The following is a 17,180-nucleotide window of genomic DNA, read 5'->3' as shown; positions in this document are numbered from 1 at the left end:
TCTGAGCCCTTACTTTAGGAGGTGGGCATGAATTTCTAATGTTAGAAAACAAGCAAAAAACCCACTGTTCAGGCCTTCTCTATACATCCTAAAGAAGCAAAAGGCACACACCAATGTTCTTTTGCCTTCAACGGTAATTATTTTAAAGGAAAATATTCAGTCTAATAAAAATTTGAAAATGACCTTTCTTGAATTATTAGAATTAACAATGAAAATAAATAATAAGGCTAAGGGCTCAACTGCCCAGAGTAAGGGGCAAGGCATCACTTTACTGTCTCAAGTGAGACGGAACTGTAATCTTAGTTCTGGATTCTTAAACTTGTAAGGCCAGAGCATGCCTAGCTGTAGTTTAGCCATGCAATGGAGTAAGGACAAGGCAGACTCACCCTGATTTGCCCAGAATGGACTCTCCATATTTCAGCTTGGACATGAGGAGGGAGACCAGGTTCTGTGCCACTGATACTATTCCTCAAGCAAATGGATGGGGAGTGGGTGAAATGCAGTCTCCACTTCCCCCAAGGGAGCTGAGTTGGTGCACAAAGGGAAGTAAATTAACCCCAGTTAAGTGCTGCCCAGATGTCAGCATGGAAGGAATACCCACTCTCCATTCTCTTTGGCCACCACAGTGAAACACCACCGTCAGAATATCTCATAACCCAGTGGTTCGGGTACCTCACCTAAGAGGTAGCAGATCCCTATTCAAATCCTTTGTCTCCTCCCAGGTGGAGTGGGGATTTGAACCAAGGGTCTCCCATATCCCAGTAATGAAGGAGCTGCTCCCTTCGCTTGGCTTTTTGCAAAAGCAGTATAGGCATCTCACTCCAAGAGATGGTCCGTGGCTGTTAATTGCTAGCAGAGATAAGTGCCCCCCTGTAGCCCAGGCTTTGGTGCCTGTTTCCATGAGAGGGGTGGAGCTTAGCACACCCCTCTCTGGTTGGCATCTCCCATTCTCTACCTTAGGCAACTCCCTGCTAGTGTGCTGACTTCTGTGGGTCACATTCTGAGACCCCTATCTCTGCCCATGTGTTGCACAGGAGCCTAAGGACCTAGTTCATGCTTTGTGAATTCCAGTGATTTTCTAGGCCCCTAAAAGTTAGGCATTGTGATGCTCAGCTTAACTCCTTTTGTACATCCAGGGATATGTCCCCTTCCTTAAAGTCCCCTGCTCTTTTATTTGAGATTAGGCATGCAGAGTCCTCTCTTGGTGCCCCCTTTTAGACTGGAAGTTGGTGAGGGACAGGCAGACTCCCCTGAAGTCAGTGGGATGGGAGAAGAGAGGCCTCCGAAGACACCATTGGTAAGGCTCTGGACCGGGAGGTAGGTGAGGGGGTTGGGACAGCAGTAGAAAATGGGGGGGGGGGGGGAGGCGTAGGCTTCATATGGGAGATGGGGATGGGAGTCAACCTATGGGGGAATTAGGGCAGCAGCACAATGGGAGTATACAGGGAGATAGGCTCAATATATGAGTGGATGGGTGCATCACATGAGGGAGCACAAAGGGAGGAAGTCACCTTGTGGGGATGGCTGGGGATTCCAGAAGCTTCACTCTCTGACTTGGACCTCACTGGCTACAGAGAGCTCTCCAGGGGAATGGAGAAAAGCAGACAGTCAGGTTTGGTTTTCTCCGCAGATGCACAGAAGAGTCTGAAAACCCACAGTCTATAGGAAAAACTCAGACTTGTCAAGTCTGAGAGTCACTATAGGTGCCTACAGAATGGTTAGATATGTAGTGCAGAGATGGGTGCGCAGAATAATAGGCTACGTGTATTTGGAATGGGGAGTTGTGTGCATGCAGAATGAATGGGTAAATGTAGAATGAATTGGGATAGTTGTGGTGTGAGTTATACCTACAGTGCGTGAGAGAGTGGGCATGGAAAGAATAGGAGTAATGTGGAATGAGTTGGTGTGAAATGAACGAGAGTTGATATATAATTAAATGTGAGGGGAGTATATAAATGGGACAAACTGGAAACATGTCTATACCATTTTATGTAAATCAGCATATATTAATATTCATTATTGAAATTTATGGTAATTTGGATCTACTGGATTTTTGTTTTCAGATGTTTGCAGGTATGACATTTTTATCTCACACTATGAGAAAAAGTTTCATCCAGCCATAACATAATGTAATAATTACCTAGATTTTTCCAGGAAAATGCTTCTTGTTTGGAGAAGAGAGCGCTTTGTTCCCTGCCTATGGCGTGCCATTAATCTGAACCAGTAACTGGCCACATCTTCCAGTTGTAGGAATGATCACGGGAATGGAAGAGGTTGGTAATTGGTGAGTTAAATAAATTAGAGAGGAAATAAACTTAGCAATAAATGTACATTGAAATAATAGCTTTTTATGCTCCTGTGGTTCCCACCAATGGTGTTTTCTTAATATACATCACAAACATTCACTGTTCAGGGAAACACATTAATGGTTCTGTATTGTTTTTAGTACAAGACAAGTGGTGCTTGTCCCAGTGGGATGTGACATTAACTATTAGCAAACAATTTCTTACATGATTTCAGTCAATAGAAAGCTGAACAGTTCAATCTCCATTTCAGAGTGTGACATATAACTATTCAAAATTGCATTAAAGGACATTTAACCCATGCAGAGCATTCCAGTGAAGAGATGGCACATGGCAGATATAAATTGCTCTAAAACATTGCAAATGTTATTTGATTACAAAAAATGTTATCTGTGTAAAATTAACATTTTCTAATTCACTCATTCAGGAAAATTATTACCTAGATTTCTCCATATGGATGACCCATATTGACTCCTGAGGTTAAAAAAAATTAAGTCTCTACAGACAGAGGGGGCTTCTCAGAACTAACAACAGTTTTCTCTACACACAAAAAACAGTGAAACAAAACACACAGTAAATGAAGTCAGATTATCATTATATTTTGCATCCAGGTAGTTTTTTTTTTTAACTAGGGGACATTCTATTTTGAACTCTATAGTCTTTACCCGAAGACAAATATGAATGATTTTGTGTGCAAAGGTCACTGCTTTGCTAAGGCAAGAATCATCTATGCCAGTAACACATACATTAACAATTCCATATACTGTTCCTAGAAAACTAGGTAATCATATTAATGGCCCCACATGAAGCCAAAGGAATTGATGTAGAAGATCTTTGCACCAGTATTAGTTGTGTCCTTATCAATACAATCAGTAGTTTTCTTCAAGGAGAGTTCTGTACTGTTCTTACTACACTCCCAACCCTGCTGGGTATAGTATACCCTTGCACTGTCTGGAATTTTCTGCCTTTGCAGCATACTTGGGATGACCACAACCTCACTTCTTTTCAAACATTCAATAAATTGTCCTTCTCTACCTCACTTGGCAGAGCAACCAATTGCCAGCGACCAAGAACTACCTCTTTGCCCTAGAGATATGTGTCACAGTTATGGGGCTAACTGCACCTCTGATCCCTCCAGGTCTCTTCAGGTGCACCCCCAATGATGTCTTAAGCCTCAAGCCACCATCTCTCTCCTGGGGTGGAATCATACAGTTCTCCCCCTCTCAGACCAGGCCCTGATCTGTAGCCTCCTATGATCAACCATGATTACCTCAGCAGGTGTGATTTATCTTCAGTACCTGCAGGGAGCTATGGGCAATGGTAGCCAGTAAGTAAATATGTCTTTTTAAAGCAAAGTATTATTTATTTAGAATAACCAATATGAAAGGTGACACTGAAGAATCATGCTGCTGGATTGTTGGCTACAATCTAGAGGCTTCCTTCCATCACCCAAGATATGGACTTGCCATATACCTCTTTAAACAGGACATTGAGGATTTGACATGAGTCCAGGAGCAATTCCTGAACCTTTGCCATCTCAATTATTTGCAAGATAACAGTAGTTAATGTGTATAAACCACCTAATACAAATTGGCCTTCTCCCTCAATACCCACATCTTATTTCCTGGCTAAGTACATCCGTGATTTCAATAGTCACCATATGATGTCGGGCTATCAAAGCAATTATATGGCAGGGCAAAGAACATGCAGAATGGTCGTCAAACAAAGACGCATACCTTCTTTTCAATGCAAAAAAAAAAAAAAAGGCACTTTTCATTCTGCTCACTGAATCAGAGACTACAATCCAGATCTCTGCTTCCTCAGGAAAGACACAGTTCAGAATCCATCACAACACATCCAGAACCATTTGTAGCCCAACAGGGCAAGCTTTCCTACTATATGTAATGGCTTGCCTTTATTATATTAAGCTGCTTTCATTATATTCAGCTGTACCCCAAGAAACCTACCGGCCTGTATCCTATAAAATGTTAGCTTAAGCATAAGTTAGCATGAGCATTGTTAAGTAGGCCGTAACCTTTGGCACAGATAAATGGCCTATGGTTACCTTTAGATTTTGGGAACTAAGGAGAGCTTGCTCAGTGGTAGGAGTTAGAATGTACCAATAAATGTTACTGCAAGGAACATGGAAGTTATAACCGCAAATCCGCTTAAGCAAGGGGTAACAGGTATGATAATGATTTAAGATGGCAGTTACACATATCAATATGTTACCCTATAGCATAAGTACACTGCAATATTATCTGGGTGAAAAGCTAAATTTGGGCATGGAGGACTGAGCATGAGCAGATGATACTCAGGCCCTATAACAGGGCAACCACCATGTGGACTGGGGTCAGTTTTTTTCTGGGCTTCTTCCATTATTGTCTGCTTTCAACTACTTGATCCTTCAACTCATTGAGGAACTTGATCCATTGGCAGCCAGAGACAGGCCTGGCCCCTTTGTCTCTTACCATCGGGTCCTCAAGAAACAGTGTGAGCATGCAATTCTAAAAGCTTATGCAAAGAATGCTACCACAGATAACTCTATTGTATTATCTCTATCTTTTTATAGGTTTCAGAGTAGCAGCCGTGTTAGTCTGTATCCGCAAAAAGAACAGGAGTACTTGTGGCACCTTAGAGACTAACAAATTTGTTAGTCTCTAAGGTGCCACAAGTACTCCTGTTCTTTCTACCTTTTTATGTGGCTTGGGTTCTTTCTGGTTTGTTCATTATCTTAATAAAGATCTCTAAGGCTTTACTTTGCCCTCAGTGTGAGTGTCCCTGTCATCCACCCTGAGACTCCTCACAAGATATTGAACGCCGTAGTGTTAGCTCTGTGTAGCCTGATTCTGGGGTAAGAACCTTACCACAGTCAGATCAATTGGCCATCAATACAAACATTATTAACCTTAAAAAGGTCAGGCAGCACAATCTTGGTAACTTTCTACACAGTCTCCTTCTTAGGGAATGCACATGATTCAGGTGGCACATGACCAGGATTCATCACTGAATTTGGTCCGCTGATTGGACCATTAGCTTCCCCCGCCCCTGCTGGGTACTGATAGGGAGTGTGACGTGAACGCTGATCCATGCCCGCCTCTGCATAGTCAGCATCAATCAGTGATAATCCGCATAGGGATTGAACTCCCAGTAAATATGTCATCACCCAAACAATGATTGAACTTTCAAAAGGCAAATGGGCCAGGATTCATTGGCACAATTTAGGCCACCATCAATGTGATTCTACTGAAGCCCAAAAATTTCAATCGTTTCACCGAGCTCATCAAATAATTGCAAGAAAAAACATCTCCAGTGGCTATTGAAAAAAGATAGAAACAAACAATAGATAGGCTATTAAAGGACTACCCAATGTCTGGAGACCTGAACACTGCAAATTCCTTATGAGAATCATTGAATTTAGCACGCTATTGAAGATAGGGCACGATGATTGAAGCTGTGGACTTTACTCACTCCAGCTGCAAAGTTTAGCTATTATTGCATTAGCATGGGGCTGCAAACCCAGTGAAAATTCAAAATCCTGACATATCCGCTGATGCAATGACAAGAATGCTTCTTATGAACTCAAAAGCAGTAGAGGACAAATCTACTAAGCACAAAGTGCATAGAGTGCTCCACCAAATAGTTGGTTCACTACCCACCTCCTCCCCCCATCCTTGCCCATCACAGTTGAAGAGGTAAACACATATCTCTCACTTGGGAAGGCTGCATGACATGATGGTGTTTTTCAAGAATTTCTTAAAAACCTCAGAGCTAAGGGACAGAAATGGTAGGCAATGCTGTTCTCTGATATCCATTCCTCGGGGTCTGTCCATTCCTCTGGTAAGAATCTATGGCCGTTGCTAAGACTGAGAGCCCACCAGTAATCCATCACTGTATTGACCCATATGACTTCTCTGCATGTTGTACAAGCTCAGGGAAAGAATATTACTGGCAAGGATTATGCTGGTTATGGAAGCAATGTTTCCAAATGAATAAGTGAGTTTCCAACCAAGCTGCAGCTGCACCAACCAACCATTAACCTTAACACCACACACTGAGGTGGGAATTCCAGTGAAAACTTAAGACTGGGGAAGCTTTCTTAGACTTATCTGCCACCTGTGACACTGTATGGAGGAATGGCCTTCTCCTGAATACCAGCAAAATTATCCTATGCAATGCAATGATAAAATTAATGTGAGATATTCTGACCAATTGTAGGTTTCACGTGTTTCTTGATGACCAGGTCACCAAGCCATGCACTCTCAATGCCACAGCGATCAGTCTAACATCAATCCTATTTAACATTTACAATGTAGAGAAACTGTTTATGAGTTTCTCTGATCAACCAATGGAAAATGCCAGAATTTGGCCAATGCTTCCAATGTGTTACATGGGACTGCGCTTGCTTTTGTAAAGACTATATTATGGCAGAGCTTCATATTATTGCTTCTCTGAAACAAGTCTTCAGAGACTCCACATTTATATAAACTGCTGTTGGGGGTTATCTATCTATCTACCCCCGTACCCTTCCTCTGGGCAGTAGTAATTCCCTCAGATTCCACCTGCTACCCTCCTGGTCCGTCCGGGTACTGACTACTCGGAACTCAGGTAAATATTTAACACATTCTTTATTAACGATGTGAGGCTACAGCCACCGGAGCTCTACTTCAAGCCAAGTCACAGTGGAGTAACCTGACCAGCAGATAGCTCCAAGGAACTGGTAACAGCACACCGTATATATAAACAAAGTAACCAATTAAACACAGAGTCTGAGCTTTGTTGGGTAAACAAGTTAACAACTCTTGATTAATTAGGTACACAGGTACCTGTCACATGAATTATAACCCTAAGCAAGATTCTGAGACCTGCATACCTCAGGCCAGGAGTCCCCTCTGCGTGCGTGTAGACCCACAAAGGTCACACAGCAGATACCTTGATTGACAGTCCTAGGTGGCACTTACTCTGTTGGATACATCCTGGTAGCACAGGTTACAACTGCTACTACTCTTTACATTTTAATTTGCACCGAGTGGATTCAGGCCCTGATTCTTCACTCTGTCTTGTGCAGTCATTTACATGAGTATAAAGTAGGTGCAGAACAATGCCAGATCAGAATTGCTACAAAAACTGTAGAAAACAATGCTTGCATTGGGACCTGTTATATGTATCTATTTATGGGAGCTGCTGCCTCTATGAGACTTCTGATTATTTTTAAGTTCTTCTGAAACTGGCCCATTGGTTATTCCAAAAATTAAGCCAGACATAAGGAGGACATTCTTTTAATTCTTGTGCATTCAGAACTTTGAATTTATCTCACGATGTTAGGTCAATAGGCTCATTCTAATCTTAAATCTTATCATTCTAATCCTGCCTTTTTATTCATCTTTTCTCATTGATTAAGCAGCTCTTGCATTTTACAATAATGCAATAGTGTGAATCCAAAGTCCCTGAGGATGCCTCCACATGAAAGGCTCTATATAAGCCTACTTTGATTTTATTTATTTCTTTGGCATATATAAATAATCTTCTGCATTCAGTTTGTGTTTCGGATTCCTTGTCAAATGTGAAAAGTTTTTAGATGATTGCTCAAATAAGCCTGTTATATAATTAGGATCCTGTCTTCGGTCTCCTCCAAGCCCAGAAAACATATTCTTAGTTGATTGCATTATTGTCTCATCTCCTATGGCTCAATGATGTACATCTTTTTTCACAGTAAAATCTCACCACTTTATCGCCAATTATGTTAATTTACAAATTCATTTTTATTTGCCTTATTTTTAAAATGTAGTCAGTTTACAAGGACATAGCATGAGTGGGGAGAGCCTCAGATGTTCCCTATGGTCCCAGAGGAGTCCTTTGGGCCTGGAGTGTCTTTCCCTTTTTCTCCTTTCTCTTCTGATTTTAGACATGGTAGGCTGGATCAGGGACATGCATTCAGCAGGCAGACAGGGCTTGGTTTCACGTACAAAGGGAATCCACTGGAGCTTCCTGCAATCAGATTTTTACCTCCCCTTCTTTACTGATATTACACCTAACATCGTACTTGACTGGCCATATGGTGACACCTCTCTCCATCAGAGGTGGTCTGCAGTGTTTCTGCACCCACCCAGTGGAGTTTCTCTTCATGAAAGAGGCAGAGCCTGCAACTGCACACAGCTTTATGTGCCACTTAAACCTGGACTTCAGACTTCATTAATGTCATGTAATATAATGGCTGAGCTATAGAAGACCTCTGTGACTCGGCCCCATTCCTCAAAACATCACTCTGGATACCCTGTTCTGCTAGCTTGGAGTGGGCAGAATGGGGTGGATTCAGAGTTCTCTTTGCTCACTAGATCACAGTGTCTATGAGGCAAGTCACTTCTCCTTTCTAAGCCTCTTTTCCAAATCTGTAAAATAAATGCTTGAGGTGATCTACTGGAAGCTACAAACGTTGTATATCATGTTCACTTTCACATTTCATCTACAGTAAATGTCATGTCCCCCCATTTTACAGGTGGAGAAACTGAAGCAGGCAGGTTGAGCACCCAGAACTCCTTATTAAGCCAGTGGCAAATCTGGGTGTTGAGCACCTCCAATAATCAGATCCCAAATGACTTTTCGGGAGCACTGTGGTCTAATGGCCTAGGTAAAGGACTGAGATTCAGGTAACAGGCCCTAAAACCAAAATTAAAAGGTGATTTAAATCTGAGCCCCATTTTATTTCAACTTTCAAACTTAAAAATGGATCAACATAAGTGGCGTCAGTTTTAGCCCATTTCTGTTTCATACAGAAATGGATAAAATGAATCTATTTTTCTTTTGCAAAAGCAAACGGGGTGGATTCAGGAACAAACCCAGTTTTATTCCCTTCCACCCCTGCATCGCCATCACAAACACAGTACTCAATAGCTGGTTCAAGTTTTGATTGATCACTTCTAGCAATAATTAGACTTAATCATGGTCTCTCCTAACACAACTTTCCTGACCAGTGTGAACATAGTGTTATCCCCCGAGATCCAAGTCAGAACTTTGTTGTAAACTCATGATACAGACCAGAAAGATTGGAACCTGTATACATTTGGCTGGTACAATTATTAGGCAACCCTCATCCGTGCCCTCCTCCCTTACCTCACCCAAAATGCCTTCCCACACTGTTTAGGGAAACTATACGAGGCTAGCACTAGTTTCAGCCATAGTACAAACAGGGTCACAGAGACACTCATTTGTTTTCTACTGCCATTCTATCATATAGTTCTCTGTGCAGTTGGGAGGTAAAAGAAAAAAACAGGTATTCTCAAACATACTGAACTGAGTATAAGTAATTGATTTGTTCTCCTTATATAAACTATTTGTTTTGCTTTTTCTAGCAATAAGAACTAATATGGTCCCCGTTGTTAATAATGGAAACTTTCTCCAGATTGCTTTATCCAGTCACTGCTGACATCTGAATTTCATATCTGTCACAAGATCAATGAATTGCAATACTGCAAGGCATAGCCACTGGAAATGATGTTCTTTGTCAGTGGTATGGCATGTTAATTTCAGTGTGTTATTATAAGAGCGTTAGTTAAGCTCATCAGTATTCTACCACATGTTAAAGACTCCTATGTTTTTAGGGATCATTACAAACCATGTTAGACATTACCAGGAAAAAAAAAAACAGAATTTCAGTCATTCTATGAAAGCCTGTCATATTTTAGCAATGAAACAACTTGCTTAGCTACTGAAGCATAATGTGTCAACAAGATGGAATTCCACTTTCTAGAGGCTAGAGTACCCACTCAATAGAAGAAAGCAATACATGATTACTGCCTAGAGCTTGTGGCATAATGCTAGCAACTCAGCATTTAGCAATAATGGAAAATGTCTGTCTCATTTTCATTCCCCTTGAAAAAAGTCACAATACGATGTCCTGAAACACTTCTGCTGTGAGTCAGCTCCTTAATCTCAACAATATCCTCAAACATTACCTTGTCCATGATAATATATTTATGGTGGATCTTAAAAGCACAAATGTAATAAAATGTAGGAAAAAAAACAGAAATATGAACTATAATAATGAAGAGTGGCCCTTCAATTTTAGTAGTAGATATCGGCTGTCTTCCTGATTTCCACTTTAAAGCTTCACAAATGACATAAGTCTTGAGGTCTTTTTGCTGTGTTTTATAATTTTTCTTTTGTTTTTCACAAACCCAATGCTTCTCTCTCTGAGATCATATCTAGGGTAGCAGGCTCTATCACTTTTTCCTCATCTTAAAACTGAGGCAAAGTTTCAGATTGTTGCACACACAGTTCTTTGTTACTCATTATATTTTACTCATCTGATTACAGAGCTTAGTCGTTTGAAAAAAAACTTGCAAGTATTTTTCTGAAATACCAATAATTGGTTTGACTGTCTTTATATTTTTAAATATCTTTCAAAAATGTCTAATTTTACATGTCCACTAATGAAGTATAAAGACACGTGATTTAACTGAACAGCTCTCTGTTTGCAAATAAAGTCTTCAACCTTAGGCAGATTTAAATCATTCTTGACAACTGCATGTGAAACATTGTCTTAAAATCAGATAGCTTAAGATTGGTAAATTCCCCATAAATAAGGACCATGCTGACTAGTGAAATGCACTGCATTTGTACTGAATTTTGTCACAGAGAATACTTATAAGTGACAGCTAAATGAACTCAAAGCTGTTTTCTACTACCTGCATTTGTATTTTATTGTTTTTGTATGTTATATTTTGACACTATTATACTTAACACTAGAGCTGGTTGAAAATTTTCCAATGGAACAGTTTTCTAACAGAAAACCCAGGGAATGTGTTGACTCAGTCAAAACTTTCAAAATAAACTAGGCAGGCAGGAAGGCAGACTGCCCGGTGGCTTACCAGCCAACCAGCAGGAAGGCAAGTTGCCTGGCTCACTGATCTCCCAGATTCCCTAGCTATTTTCCTGCCATGCTTCCTGGGTTCTGAGTGTCCCCAGAGAATACACTGCATATGATGTGCAGACTATTTTGATTGCTTTTGGTGTATGCTTCTTTAACTATGGAAAAATAACTAAAAAGCAAATAAACAGAATAAAAAGAACTGATACATGCAGTACCTAGCCTTAGCTATTGACATTGTACTTGAATATAATTTATTTTTCAGTGAATACTTGCAGTCCTGCAGTTTTAAAATTCCACCTACCCTGCAGGAAGGGAATGTATTTTTTTCCAAGGCCTCTGTTATTCATTGGGAGGGTCCTTACAGAACATGAAATCTGCTGAAAAACAGGGGGAATTTTAAGACTCAATTTTTGTATTATCATTTCAAGTGTACAATATTTCTCGTGTCACTAGTAACACCCGTCACACAGTAAGTTTGAGATTCTCACTCGTGGATTCTGTAATCAGCTGAGGGGGGCAGGAGGAAGGGCTACAAAGATACATATTATGATTCCCTGATCCTATAGCCATTTATACTGCCAGCCCAGGTCCCATCATAGTTTAGAGCAGCTTTACGGCTGGCTGGCTCTGGCTACAAGTAGAAAGGTCTGCTACCAAGGATCACTGGAGCACAGTAGTACTCCACCTTTGTACCCTTACTCTTGGCCATGGCCCCAATATGCATGCTACACCAAGGTGAAGATGGAGAGAGAGTGTCTTAAATTATAGCTATGCTGGCTTTACACTATCCAAAGATTTCTCCTTCATTCTAAGGGAATCCCTGTCTGGCTGGATCTGCTGGTTTTACACACCTTTTTTGCTGCTGGAGTGATGCAAAGGAACCATATCTTCTGAGAGAATCTGAACCTGAAAAGTCTGTTCTACATCTCACTATAATAAATTAAGATTAGTGGTGTGAATTCTTCAGGTGTGTGGACTGTATGTGTATACTGATGCACCCATTTTAATAAGCAAGTAATATACTTTTCCTTGGAGCTCAGTTCTAACCTCATCAGGTTCTCTGTTTTTAACGCCAAGCTTGTCTTTGATATATAGGAAGTAATATCCTAGGATGGTAGAAAACAAGACAAAGATGTTTTATTTATAAAGCTTTCCTGGGCCTTAATTATCACAGCTTTTCCTGTACCCAGGTCAGTTGGTACAATCTGTAGTGTCTTTCATATTTTGTTGCTGTTTTCTAGTATTAAATATGTCAACATTTTACATCTGAGCAATAAAAGTAGAGAGATAGGTCTGCTGAATAGCAATGAAAGCAGAACAACAGTGCATAATGCTAATACCTTGGGAAATTAATTAATATTTTATGAGTAATAAAAAGTGTGAAGGATTAGCCAAGACTGAAGGTCAATCAATGGCACCACTATATATGGAGCACTGTTCATAACTGAGAAAAAGATTTCTCCATAATGCTCCTCCAGTCAAAAATAAACATCACCAGATTCACATTGCTCTTCTTATTTGCTTTAAAAGGATCAAAGCCTGATTGCAATGGACACTGTACAGAAGCATATAAAAAGACAGTTAATACCTTCTCTCTTAGAATGCACAAACAGCCAACCATTTGTCTTATGGCCCTCTTTTGAACTTGTAAATTGTTGTCAATACTGTCTACTATTATCTGCAAAGAGACTTGTGCCAAATGTTTGTCCCTTTTTTCCACTGTGGTAAAGAAAACTTCTTATCTGTGGTCCTGATTCTGAAATCAGGTTGCTTATATACATGTTGACTACACCCCGAGGTCATGGCATAGAATGCATCACATGACTCCTGCCATGGGGGTTCTGCAGAAAAAAATCTTCTCTACGGACTTTTTTTTTTCGGCAGGGTCAGAGAGAGAATCAGAGCCACCAATTTCTGCCTTGTTCTTTCACACTTGGGTGTGGATTATAGGAGAGTGCCCAGAATGTGGCTCTCAGACTGGGCTAACATTTCCAATCTTTGCCTCAATGAAGTGTGTCCTCTTCTCAACATCTCTTAACCCAAAACAACCGGTCAGGTAAAATTCAAGTCTCATAATCTGCTCAGTAGCTACTAAAGCAGAGAGTCCTTAAAAGAAAACATAACAGCTTGCTAAACGGGTCAATATATATAGCCTTTAAATTAGGTAAAGTAACTGGAGATTCAAAATGTTGAAACATGAAGCTATAGAATGCAGTTTGATTTTGGTAGAGAGCAGAGCAAAAATCATTAGTGATTTTATTAAGGCTGTCAAGCGATTAAAAAATTAATCACGATTAATCACACTGTTAATAATAGAATACCATTTATTTAAATATTTTTGGATGTTTTCTACATTTTCAAATATATTGATTTCAATTACAACACAGAATACAAAGTGTACAGTGCTCACTTTATACTTATTTTTTATTACAAATATTTGCACTGTAAAAAACAAAAGAAATAGTATATTTCAAGTCACCTTATACAAGTAGTGTAGTGCAATCTCTTTATCATGAAAGTTGAACTTACAAATGTAAAATTATCTACAAAAATAACTGCATTCAAAAATAAAACAATATAAAACTTTAGAGCCTACAAGTCCACCCGGTCCTACTTCAGCCAATCGCTCAGACAAACAAGTTTGGTTACATTTACAGGAAATAATGCTGCCTGCTTTTTGTTTACAATGGCACCTGAAAGTGAGAACAGGCGTTTGCATGGCACTGTTGTAACTGGCGTTGCAAGATATTTACGTGCCAGATGCGCTAAAAATTCATATGTCCCTTCATGCTTCAACCACAATTCCAGAGGATGTGTGTCCATGCTGATGATGGGTTCTGCTAGATAACGATCCAAAGCAGAGCAGACCGATGCATGTTCATTTTCATCATCTGAGGCAGATGCCACCAGCAGAATGTTGATTTTCTTTTTTGGTGGTTCAGGATCTGTAGTTTCCGTATCGGAGTGTTGCTCTTTAAGACTTCTGAAAGCATGCTCCACACCTTGTCCCTCTCAGATTTTGGAAGGCACTTCAGATTCTTAAACCTTGGGTCGAGTGCTGTAGCTATTTTTAGAAATCTCACATCAATACCTTTTTTGTGTTTTTTCAAATCTGCAGTGAAAGTGTTCTTAAAACAAACATGTGCTGGGTCATCATCCGAGACTGCTATAACATGAAATATATGGCAGAATGCAGGTAAAACAGAACAGGAGACATACAATTCTCCCCAAGGAGTTCAGTCACAAATTTAATTAATGCACTATTTTTTTTAATGAGCATCATCAGCATGGAAGTATGTCCTCTGGAATGGTGGTTGAAGCATGAAAGGGCATACGAATGTTTAGCATATCTGGCATGTAAATACCTTGAGATGCCGGCTACAAAAGTGCCATGCAAATGCCTGTTCTCACTTACAGGTGACATTGTAAACAAGAAGTGGGCAGCATTATCTCCCTTAAATGTAAACAAACTTGTTTGTCTTAGCAATTGGCTGAACAAGAAGTAGGACTGAGTGGACTTGTAGGCCCTAAACCTTTACATTGTTTTGTTTTTGAGTGCACTTATGTAACAAAAAAAAATCAACCTTTGTAAGTTGCCCTTTCATGATAAGGAAATTTCCCTACAGTACTTGTCTGAGGTGAATTGAAAAATATTATTTCTTTTGTTTATCATTTTTACAGTGCAAATTTTGCAATCCAAAATATAAAGTGAGCACTGTACACTGTGTATTCCATGCTGTAATAGAAATAAATATATTTGAAAATGTAGAAAAACATCCAAAAATATTTAATAAATTTCAATTGGAACTCTATTGTTTAACAGTGCAATGAATCACAATTAATTTTTTAATCACAGTTAATTTTTTTGAGTTAATCATGTGAGTTAACTGTGATTAATCAACAGCTCTAGATTTTATCCTTTTTAACCAATCCTGAAATTTAATCTGAGGCATTTCTTTTTGTTTAGTCATTCTTGTTTCTCATTACTTTTCCACCCCCACCCTTTATTTTGTAGCCCTGTGCCAGTTCAGAGAATCTGGGGAACTCAGTGTTTTACATGCACCACTGCATGGACAGATAGGCAGTTATACCAAGGTCGAGAGATGCTAACCTATTCATAGAAGAAAAGTTACTGTAACTTCCTAGTTCAGCAAACAATTATTCTTCTGTGCTATCAGTTTGGGCAACATCAAAACCGCAGTAAAAAGTTCATTTTCCATCACAAAAAGACAAGAGCAACAGCATGCTGCTATTTTATAAATATATATATTTTCTCTCTTTCCAATGCCTCCATGGATTTAGTAATAATATCAGGCACAGGAGGACTCCCTTGGTATCAGCATCAGTTAGTCACTTCAACCTATCATTTAGTACGGCCTTTTGTGTATAGAACTTTTTCCCCTCCAGCCCTTTTCTTTTAAGATACAGTGGTAATTTTATTCAAGAAAATGACTGATTCACCTAGTCTGACCTCTTAGCACAACATATTTTCAAATGCTGCTTATTTTATTTTCCTAAAAATACCACTCATTCTGCACATCCCTAGTTAAAAACAGTTTTTATGAGACAATAAAGCACAGAGGTTTCTGCATTAATCTTCATTATGTTTCTTAAAATAGTCACACAAACAATGTCACTGAGATATCATTGACTGGTCATTCTCTCTCTCTCTTCATCCCCCTCTCTAATTGAGAAGGGTGGTACTAATACAATAATAAATGGTTTGCACTAGATCTTATTCAGTTTTGCTGAGTGCTGGGAGAAAAAAGTCAAAGCTCTTGGCTTGTCATTTGCACAGTTCAACTGCTCACTGTAACTACTTAGATCAGCAACTTCTCAAACCAATTAAAGCAAAGGATTCTGGGATGGACATACTCTACATGACAAAATAGTGATTTCTAGGCTCTGGCACTGTATTAAAATTGTTTATTGAAAGCTACTGAATCTCACTGTGGTATGAAGGGTAATTCAGAGTCATCAAAGTGAAAAGAAAATCTGTTTTTTTTTTAAGCTTCTTGTTAAATCCTGCAATCTCAATTGATTCCCAATGAGCTATAAGGAAAGTGCAGTCTTACCCCACAGCCCAGTCCATTGCTTGGCTCACATACTATTTTTCTCACTTCTGGTTCAGGAAGCAGGCCAGCACCACATCCTGGGGTAGGACACAGCACTCCGCCCATCTGCAGCACACACTCTTCTGCACCATAGCGCTGGTAGCGGTTGTACTGCAAGGCAAAACACATGTACTGTAGTTCAAGGAGCCTGGGGGGAAAATCCCAAACTTTTCTGCTCAATTTATCTTGCTCAATGAGGTCAGCAGTTATGAGGTTTCTTTTACACAGTAACTTCAGGTTATTTGTCAGATGTTTGGGGGCATCAAAGTACTGCCACATTGTTTCAGTAAACAGGGTAAATGCCACAATGCTTCATTCCACATTAGATACAAATTGGGGGAGAAAATCAAAGAACTGTAACCAAAAATTAACAGTATAATGTGTCAGAGCCAAAAGTATCCCACAATTACACAAGACAACTTTCTTTTAAAAAACATATTCCAGGTAGACAAACTGAGCTACAAAATCTTTCTCTGGGTAACAATTTATTTTAATTTCATGCGTAGGTGTTTCTGTTTCTCATTGTAGTGTCAGTGTTTCACAGACAGTCATTAAGTAGCCTCACAACACCAGGGAGGGAAGCATCTCCATTTTATAGATGGAGACACCAGAAAGTTAAGTGACCTATCCACGTTTACACAGGGATTCTGGGTCAGAGTCAGAAATAAAACACAAATCCTGTGAGTCCAAGCCCAGTGCCTTAGCCATGACACCACTCTTCTGTGTGTGTATAAGGAAGAAGTATAAATTGGACCATCTCTGCCATTTTTAATCAGTACCTTACTTCAGGACTGCTTGAAGAGTACGGGTGACAGAAACTGATCTTAAGTAAAGAAATACAATGGTCTCTCTGGTTTATCATTGGGGTTGACCACAGCCAGAGAACTTGTTTTT

General features: G+C 39.7%; 1 protein-coding gene across 1 annotated transcript in view; it reads right to left on the bottom strand.

Moving 5' to 3' along the window:
- PRKN (parkin RBR E3 ubiquitin protein ligase) overlaps positions 1-17,180 on the bottom strand; it is a 1,198,020-nt gene that overhangs the window by 167,871 nt on the left and 1,012,969 nt on the right. The window contains exon 9 of the mRNA XM_034765264.1: positions 16,248-16,397. Within this exon, the coding sequence (XP_034621155.1) occupies positions 16,248-16,397 (150 nt within the window). The remainder of the gene's footprint in view (positions 1-16,247; positions 16,398-17,180) is intronic.

Source organism: Trachemys scripta, chromosome 3 (genome assembly GCF_013100865.1).
Source record: "Trachemys scripta elegans isolate TJP31775 chromosome 3, CAS_Tse_1.0, whole genome shotgun sequence".
NCBI lineage: Eukaryota > Metazoa > Chordata > Testudines > Emydidae > Trachemys > Trachemys scripta.
This window is presented reverse-complemented; position numbering and strand designations above follow the sequence as displayed.